This window comes from Sceloporus undulatus, chromosome 5 (genome assembly GCF_019175285.1).
Source record: "Sceloporus undulatus isolate JIND9_A2432 ecotype Alabama chromosome 5, SceUnd_v1.1, whole genome shotgun sequence".
Taxonomy (NCBI): Eukaryota; Metazoa; Chordata; class Lepidosauria; order Squamata; family Phrynosomatidae; genus Sceloporus; species Sceloporus undulatus.
The window spans coordinates 22,152,328-22,172,499 of record NC_056526.1 but is presented as its reverse complement, the minus strand read 5'-3'; the positions used below and the strand labels follow the sequence as shown (position 1 = coordinate 22,172,499).

Genomic DNA, 20,172 nt, shown 5'->3' with positions numbered 1-20,172 from the left:
CCACCCCAAACAACCTCCCAACTTATCCCCAACTTTATCGGAGGGACACCGACACTTCCCAACCAAACTTCCCCAACCCCCAACACTTCCCCCAACCCACCCCAACTTCTCTGAGGGGACACCTCCCCCCCCCCACCCCAACCCAACTTAGTCGGGTGACACCTCACCCGGCCCGGCCCCGGGGCTTCAAAAAGGTTTTGTTTTTTTCCGCCCGAGCTCAAAAGGTTTTGTTTTGGCTCCAATCCCCCCCGGCTCCAAAAGGTTGCCTACCCCTGTTTTAGTATTATTTTCCTATTAGAGGACGAACAACACTATTTAAATTCAACTGTGTAGGGAAATGTTTTGTGGTGAGGATATGGAGCCCCATAACAAACCTTATTACATAAGAGTCTTCATTATTATCTTTCAACAGGATCAGAAATATTTTCATTAAAAAGGTTTTGGTAGATGGTCAGTTTTTAACTTCCGGTGTTTGTGTGAGCTGAGGCATCTTTCTGTGGCATCCTGTTTCTAAAAATATTAAAGTAGTGGTTCTAGTATGTCCTTACAGTAAAGATTCACTTCCTTCATTCTTTAAGAACAATTTTAAAGTAGACATTGGTCCTTTATAAATGGCTTTCTTTATAAATTACTACGGAATGCCAAGAAGGCTAGGCCATCAGTGGAGGAAAGTGTGAAATATCTACTTGGAATATAGTACTAAGCTAGCCGCATTCATTCTGGAAATGCTAGTATGATCAGTAAAATGCTGCAACTTCTTCAGTCTGCTTCTGTCACAATCCTCTCAAGCACTGTTTATTTCATAGCACACTTGCCTTTCTCAAAAGCCACTAGCTTATAAAACACAAAAGAACAGCCCAACTCTGTGTGTGTTCACAACACAAAGAATTCAAAGTCCTCCTGAGACAAGCACTTCCCATCTGTGACCTGACTTGAATTCTTCAGGAATAGCCTCATGGGTCTAGTTCAAGCAAGGAGAGAGTCCTGCTCTGTGAGTAATTCACATTCCATACACTTTCTCTCTGCTAAATCCATCAGAATTGATTTCAGAATTACAGTAACTCAAGATACATCTGCAATCTAAATTTGATTTTTAAAGTATCTATTCTACCATTAACCTAATGAAAGCAGCTTCAGAAATTCCTGCGGGAAAAAGCTCTGGACAAGAAAACTATTGTATATTAACTTGAAATTTGTAACAACTAAGTTTGTATTTGTGATTGTATGCATGCATGTATTCATAAGCCTGGGATTCCTTTTTGTAGACAGTTTTAATGGTTACTGAGAAGAAACACTGTAAGGCTGAGTCTAGGAAGCAGTGTGCTGATCTAACATTCCATGTACAAATAGCATTGAAAAAAATTGGCATATGCAATTCACCTTTATTAGGAAGGAAGTATTTTGTACATTAACATCATTCCCCAGATTGTCCAAGATTTGATCATACAGGTGCTTCCTTTAATTCATGGACTAAGGGAACCAAATTTTCCTTTCAGTTAAAGATATCATCAATGAGCTACAACCAATTCTGGAGAATACCACTGCCTCTCACAGGTTCTGGGAGGTAGGACTTTATCACCTAACAGACAGCTTCCAAATCTTTAACAAATACTTAGGATCATTGACATGGATGGTTAATACAGGGAAGACCTTGCAACAACAAAGATGCCAACTCTGTCCCCCATCTACTCTGGGAGCAATATTACAGAGGCCAATAACATCACCACAACATCAGGGTGTACATACTTGCTCTTCCTCCCCTGGGATACAGGCCATCATACACCAGCAATACAACTTTACATTAACAGATTAGGACAGTCTACAGCAGGGGTGGCAACCTTTTTGAGCCGGGGGCCGGTTTGCTGTCCCTCAGACAACTGGGGGGCTAAGAACGGGGGGGGGGGCCGGGGGGGGGGAGATTCCACCCTCTGGGGGCGGAAGCCGCATGTGGAGCAGAGCTTCCACCCTCGGGGGCGGGGCTTTCTCTGCTCCCTTTCCCGACCTCCAGCTGTCTGAGAAGTGGGAGGGGGATTGGGAGAGGGGGTGACAGACGCGTGCCTGCTCCTCTTGCCTTCCTTGGCCCCCAGCTGCTTCTCAGAGACAGCTGGGGACCAGTAAGGGCCTGTGAGGGGCAGGAGCAACAGGCGCACGGCCCCTGCTCCTTTCCATGGGGCTTTGCCAGGCCTGAGGTGTCCTCCGAAGGACACCTCAGGTCTGCTGAAGCCCCGTGGGGTGGAGGAGGACGATGAGGCCGGCGGCCCTTGCTCCTTTCCTCGGGGCTTTGCCAGGCCTGAGGTGTCCTCCAAAGGACACTTCAAGTCTGCCGAAACCCCGCGGGGAGGAGGAGGCATGTGCCCACCCTCTCCTCCTCGGCCCCTTCCTTCAGCCAAACAGGCTCCAAGGGGCCCGTTTGGCCAAAGGGGAGGGCTTGGGCACCCGTCCCAGGCCCTTCCCTTCGGCCAAAACCACTATCATTGTTAAAACAGACCTTTTAGCATTAAAAGCACCGAAAATACACAGAGATGCACTTTGGAAAGTCACACTGTCTCACCTTCAGAAAGAGCTTCTTCTTCCTCCTCCTCCTGCTCTTTCCTTCCTCCCTCCTCCTCCTCCTTCCTCCTCCTTCCTCCTCCTTCCTTCCTCCCTCCTCCTTCTTCCTCCTCCTCCTGCTCCTTCCTTCCTCCCTCCTCCTCCTTCCTTCCTCCCTCCTCTTCCTCCTTCTTCCTCCTCCTCTTCCCCCTCCTTCCTTCCTCCCTCCCTCCTCCTTCTCTTCCTCCTCCTCTTCCCCCACGGGTAGGGCGGGAAGGAGGAGGAGGAACCCCGCCCCTTCCTGCCCTGCCCGCAGCTGTCTGGCAGCCGCGGGTAGGGCGGAAGGAAGAGGAGGACCCCCGCCCCTTCCTGCCCTGCCCAAGGAGGAGCTCCTCCTCTTGAGGCTGGCTGGCCAATGGGGGCAGGCTGGAGCTCCAACAGCCCGCCCCTGCCAGCAGCCATTGGCCAGCCAGCCCCAGGAGGAGAAACTCCTCCTATTTAGCCCTGCGCGCAGCCCTGCAGGCGCGCACAGGGCTACAGGAAGCTGCTGGCAGGTGGCAGCGGCGCACTGTCTGTGGCCCACCCTCCTCCTGCGGCAATCGGCGGCAAGACCTGGCTGGGGCCGGTCTTGCTGCCTCGGTGGGCCGGATGCAGCCCGCGGGTTGCCAACCCCTGTCTACAGTGTGAGATAATAAATGGACACAAATCTGACATTAGAAATGGCAATACGTCCAAACTAGTTTCAGAACATTTCTGCCTTCCTGGGTATACAGTAAGGTTGCAGTTCTTGAACCAAGACATTACAAAGGAAGACTAGAAAGAGAAACAGGTGATTTGGATTATATTCACAAATTCCAATCCATTAGCAGAGGTATGAACAAAAGCAACCAGAGTTCAATCCCACTGAGCTATTAAACCCACTGGGTGACCTTGGCCAAGTCACATACTCTCAGCCTCAGAGGGTGTCAATGCCAAAGTCCCCCTGAAGAAATGTGTCAAGAAAACCCCATGATTTCAGGGTGAAAACCCCATGGTTTTTGTATTTTGGACTTAGGTCACCATAAATCGGAAACAACTTAAAGGCACACAACAATAACAACAACAACAAAGTCTTAAAGGTGCTGCCACAATCCTCGCCCCCTGCCTTCATCCTTTCACTTAAACTCCCTGTTCTCAAAGCATTCTGCAAAAGAAAGTGACATACAAATCTTCATCCATCTAAAGTAGATTGCCTAATTGCATTTAGATATCATGCTCCTCTATGTTCTGGCCTTCGAAAAATCTCAAAATGCACTATTTTTAAACATGTTTGTTTTAACCACCTATGTTAACTTATCACAGGTAAAAAAATTTTTACTTCTTCCATCAGTTCCCCTCATTTTTAAAACACAGCTTTAAAACTATACTTTTGCTGAGTTAGCAACATCTATGTCTGTATGAAATATTTTCAGCAAACCTGTCCATGGCCAGTCTAAACACGGTTTTCATCATCACCCACCTCAAGTTACACCTGACTTCATAAGATTTTTCCAAATAGCTGATAACTGTAAAATTAATACACGCCCCAACCATCTACATAAACTATTCCTCTGTAGTCATTCTAAGATTGTTCTTTTCATCTCTTCAAAATCATTGCCTTTATTAAATTAAAATAAAACTCTAGGAGTTCAAGAACTGTAAGTCCTGTTTGTATAAAAGAGGTGGGCAGCTGTGGTGGTTCAAGGCCTAATCTTCTTCTCCATGACAGGTCACACTGCACGATTTTGGTGTCATTTTTGGTTGCAAATTGCAGCCATAGCAATTGGGGGGGGGATCTATGGCTGCTTTTTTGAGACCTGTGATTGGTTTGTGGGTGAATTTTGAAAACAATGCTCCAAAGAGTGGTGATTCACCATTTGGGAGAAAAGAATGCCCTGTGGTTTCTATAATTTATTATTTATAATATTTATATCCTGAGAATAAGATTATAAAATGTCAGAATTGGCTCCTGACCTGTTAATTAGCTACCTTTTATATGAAGCTTAATTGGCAGCCATAAGATACAATTTATGCTTAATCCTAAAATTGTGTTTCACTGGTTTATTGTACACTGGTTTAGTGTGTGTGTGTGTGTGTGTGTGTGTGTTAAAGAAAACCTACTTTGCAGCATTAGTTTCCAAGGATGACTGCAGTTCAATAAAGAAAAGAGGAAATGAATCTTTCAGTGCTAAGAATTTATAACAAAGGAAACTAGGAACGATTCAATTGTAAACAGAGAATTCCCAGGCTGTCAGATCAAGAAGTAAACCGGAAACATAAATCACTTAACCTAAGAGCCAGTTCGATTGCTCAGGAAAACCTGCAAGCACATTTAAGCAACAGGTAAAGAAAGCCAAAACTAAGATAAATTAGTTTGGAATGATATATTAACCAGACATATGAATAATACCAGCTAGGGGAGGGAAAGGCCATAATACAGAGCCCAACAAAGATTTATATATATATATTACACAAAGGAAATTTGGACCAAAAGGATTTTGATACAGCAAGTAAAGAAGAACAAAAACAACTACACAAAAGCCTTTACCTGGATCAGACGACATGGTTATTTAGATAACACTCATCAATCTGGTGTCGTTGTGTAGACAAAGAACCAATTTCGCAATAGCAAAGATCATATGACAAGCTCACAATACTCTTCAGCTGTAAGCTTTGCCGATCGGATCTAGGAGGAGTTTTAAATCACCACTTGCTAGAAGTTCAGAGTTGAAGAGCGTCACAAGCAGACTGCCCAGCTTCCCTTGAAGGCATGCCTGTTTTTGTGCTGAAGAGTCTGCATCAGCAAGCATGCAAATAAGCAACACATTGAGAGGGGGATGGAAAGCACACACTTCATTCCAGTCAAATAGTTCGCAAGGATAGCCAAATTATGTAACTTTCAAACTGGTAAAGAAAAGCACTGGGAAAAGCTGCAAGTTCGTATCCAGTACCTCAACCACTTGAAATCTTATGGTTTGAGAAAGCTTTAAGGTTAAAACTGGTAAACTATTTAATAGATATTTCTGTACATAGGTCAAACCCTCACAAGTTTATGCACTTAGTACCACTTCTATTTTACTTTCATCAACACTGAATAAACAGATCTTTAAACTGGTTATTTGAGGGGAGCATAAAAATTTCAAAGTGAAATGAAACTAAGAATTATGGTCGCATTCTACTTACTAAGAAAGCCATTGGAGCATAAACTGTGGGGAAGGCTGAAAAGAAAACACTAAAGAGCATAGTTCAGATACACATTAACTAACCACAGTAGTTTACATAACATCCAAGCCACAAGCCTACAAATAATTTTGACATGGAGTTCCCTCTATACTTTGTAGTGAATAAATTGTCTTTTATAGCTTTGGTTTTAAAGGTTTATTTAATTACTAGATGTATAAATGCCCTGCTTTTCTTCCAAATATGGAACTCAAGATAGCTCATACTGATATTAAGAATACAGATGAAACATAAAACAAAATCAACTGGTAACAGAATTAAATTAAAAGGATAATTAAAAACAAAAACACAGTGAAAACATGAGAACCCAAAGTACTAAGTAAGGCTTAGCAGGTGGTCACTTGCCAAAAGTCTCACTTGGTAGGGAGCCCCAGATTTTGGGAGCAATCACCATGGTTTCCCCTTTGCACTTATGAACAACAAAAAAAAAATCCAAACAAATAACAGCTGTCTGGTAAAGGTGGCATCTCACACTTCAAGAAATGACTGAGAGTGGAAACAAGAGTTCATATTTAAAAAAATACAGAGATTTATATTTAACCAGGAATATGGATGCACTTTAAAATTAATTTATTTGGGTACACTGAATAAATAACCTATTGATTACAGTCTATCCTCCATAGCCACATATTCTGCATCCACAGGCTCTAACATCCATGGCTTGAAAATATATATATTTTAAAAAAGTCAGAATTCAAACCTTGATTTTGCCATTTTGTATAAGGGACATATAACATAGATCTGTAAGTCTGACCACCAAAATGGAAATCATAAACAGAGGCTGCTGAAAGAAAAGAAATCATCCCAAGAGGGGCATCACTAGGGGCAGTCCAGGGAGGCTGCACTAAATGATACTCCAATGAAAGTGACACCACTGCTCCCAAATATCTTCCTTTTGGCAGAAATGAGCTGTAGTGTTCATCCACATCCCTTTAAAACCCTGGGGATCAGTGAAACAGAAGGTGTGAGTGGGGCGAGGCTCAGTGGGTAGAGAAAGGAGAGGTCTCAAGGGTTTTTTTTTCTTTATGAAACTATAGAAATATAAATACATTTAGGCTGAGCTTATGATATTGTAATTTAAAGATCTATTTTTAATTTTGCTATGTAGAGAGGTCTTGTAGCACATTTGAAACTAACTGAAAGAAAGAAGCTGGTAGCATGAGCTTTGCATCTGAGGAAGTAGACTTAAGTCTATGAAAGCTCATGCTGCCAACTTCTTTCTTTCAATTACTGTAGTCTCAACGGTGCTACAAGATCTCTCTACCTACTGATTCCATAGACTAACACTGCTATATCTTTGAAATCTACCTCTTTAAATTTTGCTAGTTGTTTATATCTCAAGTATTGCCATTATCTTCAGTGAAATATGGGAATTAACAGTTTATAAGTAACAGTACAAAAACATTACTAGAGATTCTGTATAGTGTGGTATGTACAGAGGTCAATGCGGGAGAGGTGGACAGTCTGGAAACCATGCCCTATGAGGAACGACTTATGGAGCTAGGTTTACTTAGCCTGGAAAAGACTCAGCAGGAATAATACTAACACTAACAACAACAACATTTATTTATAAAACCTTTTGCATCAAAGGGAGCACACTCCCTCAGATATATAATCAAACATCAAACATACATAATCAAAAAGGGATGATAAAACACAACACAATAGGGTTACCTATGGGAGTGAGAACTAGACTGGCAACCATCACCCAGCGGACATTTACATCAACCACCCCTAGATTGTGGAATGATCTGCTGGAAAGGATTTAACAGCTAAACATGTTGTATAAATATAAAACAGTATTAAAGGCTTACCCCTTCTGGCAGACCTACCCACTCGATTTTAAAAAATGGATTTTAAACTGGGATACTGTAATTTTGTGGTGGATGATTTTAATGTGTCCTATGTTTGTGTGTTTTAATTTAATGTGTTTAAATGCTTTTTATGGCGGGTTATAGACCGCCGATTTGGGGCGGGCTGCACCCGCCCCTTTCCCCAGTGTATCGGAGCCTCAGCTGCCAGAACAGCAGCCGCTGAGACCCCGATCTGCCGCTTTTCAGGCTGCGGGGAAGCAGCAAAACGCCGCTTCCCCGCAGCTTGAAAAGGGGTGTCCCTGGGGCTTCAAGCCCCAAGGACACCCCGTGGTGGCGGGGAGAAGGAGAAAGGGGCCACTTGGCCCCTTTCTCCATTGCTTCGCTGGGCGCAGCCGTCTGAAGGTCCACGGAAAGGGCACCCTAGGCGCCCTGGCGCGGAGTGAGGATGTCACATCTGCGCCGCCCCGTGTAGAGGCGGCGCGGCCGTGACGTCCTCATGATGGCGGCCATCTGGAACGGCCGCCGTCATTTTTTACACGCGGAGCGCATATTAGGGTTAGGGAGGTGCGGAAGCTTTTGCTCCGCGCGTACTATAATGACGGTTTGTAACCCGCCTATGTGTTTTAATCTATGTTGTACGCTGTCTGGAGAGAGGTGGGTAAGAAATAATTTTGTTAATAATTTTAACAACAACAACAACTGATTTAAGGTTGTCAATATAGCACTATCCTGTTGTGAAAGTCTCTACAGCATAATATCTTAAGCTGTACGTCATACTGCTTTGGAAAGAGTTCTTGTAGCACCTTTGAGGCTAACTGAAAGAAAGAAGTTGGTAGCATGAGCTTTCGTAGACTTGAGCCTACTTCCCCAGATGCATTTGGTAGAGTGTAAAGTCTAGGGACAGACTGCTTTATAAGCTCTTAGCACACAGTCCTTACACTGACATTGAAAGGGAGGCCAGGTATCCTATTATACAAAAATTGCAAAAGTATTAGAGGATCAAATTAACTGAGCTTCTTCAACAATCAAATAGGCATCACTGCAGACAAATCTCAACATTAAACATTGCAAGAAGGCCTTCCCCACTGAGTCTGGAATTTACTTCCACAGATTAATCTTACTTCTTTGCCTCCAGTCTCTTCAGTAGAGATAAGGCAGCACTCTAGAACTAGGATGTTACTTCCTTTAATAATAATTTCCTGTCCATCATGTCAGGAAACTGTATAATTCTGGCATTAAAGAGGCACAGTAATAATCACTGTGTTTTCAGACATTCTTGTCTTTTAAATTTTAGCTATCACATCTTCCATGTTAACAATCTATTGTGTTCAACACCCACAACTTCTTGTCATCAATAGACAAATCTAGCAAGACAGAGGGGGGAAAGCACCCTTTTAAAAAGCATGAATAAGTTGGAAAAGCAATGAAAAACTAGATTGTTCAAATATCCAGCCAGCCACTATAGTGGAAAGCCACATTTTCCACTATACACTCAATACCATTCTCCTCCTACCTCATGAGACCCTCAGTATTCTCTAGAGACTGGATGCACTTACTGGGTTATTCTGGTTTTTTTCCCTTTTTGGTTTGTTTTGGGTGTTTAAAAAAGGTGGGGTATTTTTAGTGTCTGTAAATCTTGGGGCTCTCCCGCTGATGATACCTGTTCTCTTATATGTGATTGGTGCTCTTTTGCCATATGAGGAGAGTGAGTTTGATATTGCAAGCTGAGTCTCCCTTATCTGAAATTCTTCATACCAGAAGTATTTCTGATATCCGATTTTTTCATATTTTGGGATATCTGCATATACAATGGGCCAGGGTGGATGCTCAAGTACCATTATATACAATGGCACAGTAGAATGGTGCCCCTTATATAAAATGGAAAAATCAAGGTTAGCTTTCTTTATTTTTAAAAAAATATTTTTAAGCCATGGATAGTTGAATCCCTGGATACAGAATGACTTTACATGAGATATCATGGAGATGGGACCCAAATCCTAACATGAAATTAATTTATGTTTCATATACATCTTATAAACATAGCCTGCAAGTAATCTTATACGTGATTTTTAAAAATACTTTTGTGCATGAAACCAAGTTGGTGTACACTGAACTATCAGAAAGCAAAGATGTCACTAGCTCAGCCATCCATGTGGACGATTTTGGATTTGGAAGTATTGTATTTTAATTTCAGAATTCAAGATAAAGGAGACTCCGGTAGAAGTGTACAATGTCCTAGGCCTGGGGGGAGTTTGCAAATGAGTGAACTAATGGAAACAAAACCACACCTTTACTAACCTAGTATCAACCTGGTGCTATATCATTTGTTAGGGAAACTAATGATGATGTGTTTCTGTGCCAAGGGTTCCCTATCTTGTAAAATGTATGGGAATAAACTGTGTTTGCTAAGTCCTTTGAATGGAGTCAATGCCAAATGTTTCCTCTCACCAAAAGATGATATAGTGGGCCCTTGGTATCTGCTGGGGTTTGTTTCCAGGACCCCCCTTCCCCCCATGGATATCAAAATTCGTGGAAGCTCAAGTCCCATTAAATACAATGGCATAGTAAAATTGTGTCCCTTACGTAAGATGGTAAAATCAAAGTTTGCTTTTTGGAATTTATATATTTTTTTTAATATTTTCAGTCTGTAGATGTTCAAATCAGTGGATAAAAAAATCTGTGGATATGGAGGGACAACTCTATTATCTAGACAATAAAAACAATAGTTATTTATTAGGAGAAAACCAGATGAACAGACACAGGTTTGCATACTAACAGTATTTTGGAGGGTGTGGTTTTTCCTCCTTGCAGATCTGATGTGATAGAAAATAACTTTGTGGTCCTTTAATGTTTAAATTCCACTTCCATCTGTACTTGGCCCATATTAATAAGTGCACCCAAATATGTGTATTACAAAATACCATAAACCTCCATTGGCTGCCTCTTAAAGAAAATTAAACCGGGATCAGAATGGAGTCAAGTGAACATAAGTCAGGTGAGCCTAACCATCTAATAATTTCAAATCAATAGGTAATTAATTTAAATAAAATCAAAAAATTGTTGGTGGTCTTCTAAGAGCAACAAAAACCTGAAATCAAGTGGCACAATCTGTTTCACAGAATATGTAAAATGTGTTTCAAGTACATCTTTACAAAATACTATAAAAGTTAAGAAAATTTAAAGTCCTTGATGCAAATGATCACAGAGGAAATCCATTTCACTCAATTTAAAATTCTGTTTCCAAGTCCTAGAAATCTCCTTTTCCTGAAAAGAAAGAGAACAGCTCCTTTACCCATGGCTGATTAAAAAGATAAAGGGATTCACAAGAGATTAAGAGAGACACAGTGCTGACCATCTCATTAATTGAATCCAAAGGTCTACAACTGATTTTGTACTTAGCAGTGCTTATGCTAACCAAAGCCAGAGTTCACTGTGGTAATGCTGATCGAGTCTCTAAAACAAAAGCTAAGTGAAAGATCTCTGCAATCCTACATTGTTGTATTAAGTTCACCAAGTCCTATTATAAAACAAGTCACTAATAACAAGTCACTAGAGCAATTTGGAACTGTTAGCGCCATATAAAGAATCAGAGGACACTGTAGTAATTATCAGGCTATAACAAAACATTTGCAGTGGCCACAGCTCATAAGCTGTGTACCAATGGGATACACTGGTATAACTCATGAGTACATTGGCAGTTGTGCTTTTTACAAGCCTGGGTAAGGGAGTATCAACCCTTATGCAAGCAGATTCAAGTCTACCAGCAGCACAATAGGCTGATGCAAAGATCAGTTGGTGCCCAGGCATAGCTCCATTCTCCACTCCACAGATTACACTTTTGCCTTTCACCAGGGGATAGTTCCTTTTTTATATAAGAGATAAAGTACAGTACTTACATTGGCCTATGAATAAGTAGACTTAGGTTTGGTCAATTTTTAATTAAAATTTCTAGACTTACACATGAGTATATGCAGTAAGTACAGTGGCAGAATTTTATACTCTGCTGGCTTTACATAGGGGTTTGGCCAGATAATTCACTGTTGGTGCAACAGTAGTGACTTCTGCATTCCCTTCTAAATGGAACTTAAAGTTTCTACAAAAATATAAAATATATGTAGCTTTATTTACTTATTTTATTTTAATCATAGGAGCTGAAATATATTTTTAAAATCTCTTTTCATCCTGGAGTATTATTATAATAGAGAATGAAAAGGTAATGCAAATTATTGTCCTTTCTGAAAATACTATTTAGACAAGAGTTTGCCTCTACGCATATTTAGTTAAATGAAATAAATTGATTAAATTATTGGAAGGCAAAACAGTGCTAGTTCTGTATTTAAGAGGACACTACTTTGTAGATTGGCTTATTTCCCCATTTGAAATGTTATCCGTTAGTTCAAATTCTCACAAATTTGGTACTTCCTATTTTCACATCCTTGTGGTACCTCTCACACAAAATCAAGAATATAGTTTATCAAATATATCTGCAACAAGGCCGGCTGTTATTGTTTTACTTTGGGTTTTTCTATTTCTCAGGCTTGCTTGACATTTACTGTAATAAGTGAGTCTTTAAAATATTACAGAAATGAAACAAATATACATTCTGTGTTCATAGGCGTCTGTGAAACTGAATTTTGCTCTCCAAAAGTAGGGGGGAAAGTTCCACTTCAGTTTGCTGAAAAGTCACTTTTAAAATCAAGAGATGTTCCAAAGAATTATCTATAATTCACAGTTAATGTATTCTGGCTTTAAAGTTATAAATCTGGGAATGAAGCAAGCTCCCCTAAAATACCTAAGCCAATAGAGCAAAGTCTTTTTTCATACATTATCTACAAGCTGCAGTATTACCCCATTCCACAGTTATGGTTATGCAAAAAGCTAGCAGCAGAAATGAGATATTCTGCCTACGTACATATATCAAATAAATACTGGTCAAGGGTTTCTGCTTTTCAACTCTTTCCAGTACTCATGAAACCTTATAAGATGTAAGAACACCATAGGGGCTAGAAATAATTTTTTTTAATGTAAATAAATAATTCCCTCCCCCAAAAAATAATCAATAAAATAATAGAAATAAAATTAAACACTACAAAAAATAATAAAGTTTCTTCATATGTAAGAATTACAATTACAGTTGCCCCTCCTTTCTCACAGACTTGAAGTCCACAGTCTTGAATACTCACAGAGGGGCGACCTCCATTATTTCCAATGGGGCACATCCCCATGACGCATGCCCCGCCGCTCATGTGCACGTGCCCCATTCAAGCCTATGGGGCAAGTCTCCATTTTCATGGGGGTGGGTTCCGGAATAGATCCCCCGGGAAAACTTAGGGCCAACAGTACATTTGATCATATGCATACTGAAACGAATAAAAATGAATTATTGCTTGTATCACGTGAGATACTTAACAAGTCAAGCATGGGTATTAATTTCAATCACTTTAGGAAACAGCTCTATGTGGTCTAACTACCTAGCATTCCCTTTTTGAAGTTACCTAGGCTTTCACTTTCTGTTTCTCTGACTACAGCCACATGTGCAAAGACACAGGATGGATACCATTTCTAATACAATGCTGAAACTGCAACTTGACACAGATTATTATTTATTATTATTATTAACCTTTATTTATGAAGCGCTGTAAATTTACACAGCACTGTACATGCAATCTTTTTAGTTAGACGGTTCCCTGCCCTCAGGCTTACAATCTAGAAAGACAAGACACAGAAGGAGAAGGGGGTGGTGACGGGAAAGGGTAAGAGGTCCAGATAATGAGTAATATGTACAGTACTATGTAGTATATGCTACAATCAATTTATCTAAAAAATAACACAAAATTCACCTTTGATGTTGCAATACCACAGACTGCCAAAACAAAAACAAAACCTAAACAATAAATAGGCCCCAAAGCAAATTAGCCTGAACTCTCATTATAAACCAAATTGAACATAAGAACCCACTGGGTGACCATGGGCAAATCACACTCTCAGCCTCAGAGGCTGAGAATGGCAAACCCCCTCTAAAGAAACTTGCCAAGAAAATCCTATGATAGATTCACCTTAGGAGACATACAACAACAACAAATGTCCCAAAGCCACCACAAAGGCATGGCAGTTTGGGCCCTTTGACCTCTACTACTGTCCCCAAACACAGAAAAATGACAAAAACTAAACCCAGGTCATTTCTGTTTCCACCAGGAGTAATATTTCAGCCTGTTGTTGTTGTTGTGTGCACCTCCAAGTCATTTTTGACTTATGGTGACTCTAAGGCGAACCTAGAGTTTTCTTGACAAGACTTTTTCCAGAGAGAGTTTGCCTTTCTCATCTTTTGTGGCTGAGTGTGATTTGCTCAAGGTTGCCAGTAGTTGTTTATGCTTGAGCAGGGAGTCGAATTCTGATTTCCAGAGTCTTAGTTGAACACTCAAATCAATACACCCATCTAGGGAGGATAAAAGGGGGTATGCCCCATCCACAGTTGTCCACCCTTGGCCTACATTATACAGCATGCCCCACTGAAGTAGTAATAAAAAACACACATTCTTCAGTTGACCTCAAAAATAAAAAGCACAGAGTGAACTGTATGTAATCACATTAAACCTTTTAGCACAAACTTTGACTTGCTTAAAGACTGCACAGTGTGTAGTATAATTCAGGCAGACATGCCAATTTCTGTGAATGAATTATTTAATTCTGAACATTCACTGCATATGCGTAGGACAGAGGAAATATCTTGAAAATACAGTACTCGTGTGTTCAGGGAATAAAGAAAAAACAAATGGAGTGTGAAAATATTTCTAAATAGCTAAAGCAAAGACTGCAAGTATTTAGTAAAAGTCCTTATACCTGTGATTCAAGCTACAAGACAATATATCAGGAATTTCAAATGGGAGATTCGGATGCAGAAGGTATATTGGATCTAAAGAGGATATTGCTGATTAGTTTAAATTTGGTACAAAGCACTAATTTAATGAGGTAGATCAAGCAGGTCAAAAGGATGCTGATGCCAAGATTGTATTTCAAGGCCTAAACTGCCTATCAGAAGAATATGCCATAAAAATAAAACTACATGTATTCCCTATGATTCACACATCTCAGAAGGTTTTTAGGACATTAAGCTGATATAGTTTAAAAGGAACTGAGGAGCTGTACAAACAGCCCAACAGTGGAGGCTCTATACCGCCCCTGGAAGTGGTTGGGGACACGGCAATCGAATGCTATGCCCCCAACCTGGTAGAAAAAGGAGCCACGAAACGCTCCTATACTATACAGGGTTACTATAACCCTGCTTATGCATTTTCTTCTTTAATTTTTCATCATTAGTCTTCCTGAGTCTGCTACTTTCTGCTAGTTAATATCATGTCATTTGTACATCTTAGTTTGTTGATGTTCCTTCCCCTAATTTTCACACCTCCTTTCTCTGAGTCTAATCCAGCTTGATATGTATGATACATATGGTGGGTTGTGCATATAAATGATAAAATGCAACCTTCACTGCCCCTCTTGCCAATTGGAAACCATCCCGTTTTTACATATTCTATTGTGACAGGGGCCTCTTGTCCTTAGTATAGGCTATGTATCAGAACAATAAAATGTTGTGATACACACATTTCTTTTAGAACAATCCACACTTTTTCATAAACTACACTATCAAGGATTTTCTAGATTCTTTGGCGTGTTCCACAACAGTATATTTGCAATATGATATCCTCCCTTTCTGAACCCAGCTTAGACATCTGGCATTATAAATGGTATAAATCTTTGTTGTATGGGAGATTAAGGCAATGGTCTGATGGTTACTATAATCCTTGGCGTCTCATTTCTTGTGGATCAGAATGCATATTAAGCATATCCAGTCTGTGAGCCATACTTTTCCAGATTCGTTGGCTTTTTTTTTTTTTTTAAGAACTTGAATGGATTTGGTTTCTATAGCCATCTGTTCCTGGTGATTTATTTCTCTTGAGTGCTTTGAGAGCAGCTTCCACTTCAATTTTAAAATTGTGATTATCATCCTAAAGTTCTTCCTTTGCTGAACCGTTGCATTTAAGTTTCTGGTTGCATTTCTGTTACTTTTTACCTTTGCTTTTGTCTACCCTTCACCATTTCCAGAGTTACATCTATCACTGAATAAAGCCTTTCTTTTTTTTCTTTTTTCTTTTTTTTTGGGGGGGGGGCTAGGTAGTATCATTTTACTTTCCTCTCTGATAATATCCCTGACTTCAGTCAGATAATATACAGATGAGAATATATACAAAGATTAAATGTAGTCAATAGGTTTCAACTATAGGGTCTTCTCAGCATGAGGCACTCTCTCATATACAAGGGCACAGTATAGTGTGCATTTAATTTCTGTTTGTAGTAAGAACTACAATAAAGAAATATACTTTTCCCAATTTAAACCTGACATATAACTAAATAAAGAAAGTGGGCTTTATTCATAGCTCAACACTGATTCGTTTTATTTCATTTTATTCATTTTATTTTTTAAAAATAATGTGAATTCACAATCTCAAAATGAAGCCAGGAGCATAAAGCTTTAAAAACTGTCACCACGCATATATAAGTGTGTGTGTGCGCGCACGCGCACGCATACATGGTCGATATGTGTAATTCAAATGACCAATGTCACATTATTAATGATCTAAACGATAATAAAGATATGATGGGGTCCATTTTTTTTCTGTTCTGCTAAGGACTAGTTAAATTTAATCCAAACAAAAAGGCTCCTAACCAGTTGAAAGGCAGGTCACAGAACAGAGACTCAGCCTGTGCAGGATGCAGTTACCCTGCCCCCCAAACACAGGCTCACAACTTGGGTGTACTACTGGGTTCATCTCTGAGCCTGGAAGCTGTGATTTCAGCAGTAGCCAGGACTGCATTTGCACAATGAAGATTTATGCATCAGCTGTGTCCATTCCTTAATGCATCAGATCGGCCACAGTGACATATGCCTTAGCTACAACCCATTTGGATTACTCAAAGATGCTCTATGTGGGGCTGCCTTTGAAGATACTGTAAGTTTGTTCCGAAACCTCAGCTGGTCCAAAGTGCTGCAACCAGATTGATAGCCTGGGCTGGTTACAGGGAACACATCTCCCTTTTTGCAACAACTCCACTGGCTGCTTGATTTGTTTCTGGCACAATTCAAAGTGCTGTTTATCAATTATAAAGTTATATATGCTTCAGATCCAGGTTATCTAAAGGACGGTATTCTCCCATGAGAGCCTGCCCATGTGCTGAGATGATGACCCCCTTCTTCTTCCTCTTCCTTCTTTATATCCTACCTTTCTCCAAATAATGGGACTCAAGGCTTTTCTCTCTGTCCTCAGTCCCCCAGCTACTTTTGAAACACCATTCCTAGGAAGATTAGACTTCCCTGCTATCCTTTCATAGTCAGGTGAAGATTTCCTTGTTTAAGCAGGCCTTTGTTGGCTTATTGCTAAGAGGCAAAGGGGTCTTTCAGAATGTACTGTTTATACAAATTGCAAGCCTGGATCTGCTCTAAACTCTGTGAACCACTTTGAATCCTGGACTGAAAAAAAGTTGGGAAATTTTATACACAGAGATAAGAAAAGGTTCAAGATGTAAGAACTAAGAATGGTTTCCTGTATGCTTCCCCTCCAGCTTCTATTTAGAAACTGCAAGAGCAGAAGCATTGTTTTTCACTTTTAAATAACCTACAGTTCCCTATAACCAGGTTTTGGGCACAGAGGTCCTTGACAGAAGTGTCCTTGTCAGTAGCAGTAAAGGGAGTGGTAGCTAGTGGCTCTGATGTTAGTAGAGCAGTGAATCCACTTCAGATTTTAGCCCTAACTAAACTTTAAAGAAGCTATCCAAGGTGCTGAACCCTAACCCCAAAGTTTTTTTTAAAAAATAAATGTGATTAAAACCATGAGTAGATTTGCTGCAGCACTGACAACAGTGCCACACACCAAAAGAGCATCCTGCTCCAAAGAAACTTGTTCAGAGTATTCAAGAGCAGGGCAGTGTGCAAAGATGCATCCAACCCTCTCTCAGCAGTGAGACATTTTGTGATAGGCAGCTGCAATAAGACCCCATAACAGAAATTACAGTTTATCTATAGAGCAACAGCAATAGCAATAGCAGCTTCATTTATATACCATTTCATACCACCTAAGCAGTCTCTATGTAGTTTACAACTGTAAATTAATTGTTCCCAACAAGCTGGGTACTCATTCTAGCAACCTTGGAAGGATGCAAGCCTGAGTCAAGCTTGGCTAGTATTGAAATCGCAACCTTACAGTTTGTGAGTGAGTGGCTGCAGTACAGACATTTAACCACTGTGCCAAGAGGGCAGATAAAGGCAAGATAATTAGGCTGTCAATGAAGATTTGAGCCTTTTCAGACTGTATTTTTAATTTACTTTATTTATATGCTGCCTTTCTCCCAGGACAGAACCCAAGTCATCTTCCATAACAAACTGAAAATGTTTCCAAAAAGTTTTAAAACCAATTTAAAACCACCACATTAAAACAGTACAAAACTGATTTAAAAACCACACAAAAAACAGATGAAACCTACATTTATATTAAGAACCTTCCCTGTTTAAACATTTCAGAAAGTGGGGGCAGCCATTGAGAAGGCTCTCTGTCGTGTCCTCTCCAAGCGAGCCTGTGATAGTGGTGGGATCCAGAGAAAGTCTTCCTCTGATTATCTAAAAGCTCTCACAGGTTCATATGGGGAGATACAGCCTTTCGAATTGTCTGGACTTAAGCCTTGTAGGTCATGACCAGCATTTTGCATTTTGCCCAGAAACAAGCCAGTAGCCAGTGAAGCTATTTCAACAAGGGAGTTATATGCTTCCTCTCACTGGCCCAGGCCAGCATTCTGGCTGCTGTGTTTTGAACCTGCCAAAATTTCTGAACAGTTTCCAAAGGCAGCCCCACATAGAGTGTGTTACTGTAGTCCAAACAGGGCAGTACATTGCTTATTTCACATACTCTATTGGTCTAAAGGAAAAATACACTCACAAGATATGAAACAAGGCTTTTCCAAGCCTAAACAGAAACAGCATTCAGAAAGCAACAGCAGAGCACTGCCCTCAAAGACCACGTAGAAATACAAGCTTCTATTATCTGAAAGCCGACAAAAAGCTACTGGTTTCCATTAAGCATGTGGAAGGCTTCATCCTGACCACAATTTTGAAATGTTTAGATTAATATGTTGTAGTAATTCTGCAGACAAAGAAGCCTCTGTCCAAACTAGATAGCTACTTCCTACCACAACGCATCCAAACAAAAAGATCAGTCTTCGTAACATGGCAACAGATTGCCAAGAAAAGTCTCCATACTTTGTGCACATAAAAGAGGGTTGGGCTAAATTATAATTTATTTCAAGGCAATTGATGGAATAGTTATTCATCTCAGAATTCCATATAAATTTAAGGGCAGAAATAGAAACACTTGTAAAACCTGAAAAAATTCACTTGAAATGCTGTTTTTAAAATGCAATCCTATTATACCCCAAAACGATCAGTTTACATGAATCATTTTTAAACAAATAGGACCATAAGAGGGTTCTTTTTTATTTTTGTTTTTTTCTTAAGCATTTTCTGCAGGGTAGCCTTGACCATTTTGAGAATAAAAACATCAATTGACCTTCCTCTCCCCCTGGTGTTGGTGATTAAATCAGCAACCCTAAATACACTTATCTAGGAGTCAGTAGGGCTTCCTTAGTAAAAACAATGGTAAAAAAATCACAGAAGGACTGTGTAATTCTCCCCATTTAAAAAATATTCTGACTCCCTCAAGCAGTGATAAAACGATGAGAAAAGTTGCATTTTGAGAACTCTAGACATTACAAAATACTTCAGCAACTATAGGACAATAGCACTAATCTCACATGCAAGCAAAATAATGCTCAAAATTCTGCAACACAAACTCCAGTTCCATGGAGAGAGAAATCCCAGAGGTGTAGGCAGGATTCAGGAAAAGAAATGGCACCAGGGACCACATCGCAAACATGCAATGGCTAATGGAGTGCACTAAAGAATTCCAGGAAAAAAAAATCAGCATATGTTTCATAGATTATAGCAAAGCATTTGATTGTATAAGATCATGAAAAGCACATGGTAAGCTATGGAACTCACTCAAAAACATAGGAGTGCCACACCACTACATCTGATAGTATTTATGAGAAATCTGAGAGGCTACTGTCAGAACAGAATTCAGAAAAACAGAGTGGTTCCCAATAGGCAAAGGAGTCAGGCAAGGCTGCATCCAAGCACCCTATTTCCCCACTTTATATGCTGAAAACATCATAAGAAAACCAGAAGAAGAAGATAGGAGGAAGAAATATTGACAACCTAAGATATGCAGATGACACCATAATATTGGTGGAAAATAGCACAGACCTGGAACAATTGCTAAGGAAGGTTAAAGTTTAAAGTGCAAAGGCAGGTTTAATGCTGAACATAAAGAAAACAAAAATAATAACCACTGGAAAAAAATACATAAATTCAATCTAGACAATGAGAAAACTGAAACAGTTATAGAGCTTCTGTACCTAAGATCAAACATTGACCAGAATGGTGCCTTCAGTCAAGAAATAAGAAAAA

General features: G+C 40.1%; 1 protein-coding gene across 6 annotated transcripts in view; it reads right to left on the bottom strand.

The window, feature by feature from the left end:
* The window catches only part of FGD4 (FYVE, RhoGEF and PH domain containing 4), a 128,381-nt gene that overhangs the window by 58,498 nt on the left and 49,711 nt on the right, over positions 1–20,172 (bottom strand). The window contains exon 2 of one of the 6 annotated variants that reach the window (XM_042466760.1): positions 12,785–12,961. The exons of 3 other annotated variants lie outside the window; for them this stretch is intronic. Coding sequence is in view for 1 of the 3 variants with exons in the window: in XM_042466756.1 (XP_042322690.1) it covers positions 5,096–5,111 (16 nt within the window). In the remaining 2 variants the exon portion in view is untranslated. Of the gene's footprint in view, positions 1–2,551; positions 2,573–5,095; positions 5,349–12,784; positions 12,962–20,172 lie in introns of those variants that run through there. 2 more of the 6 variants (XM_042466756.1, XM_042466761.1) reach the window with 2 other exon arrangements.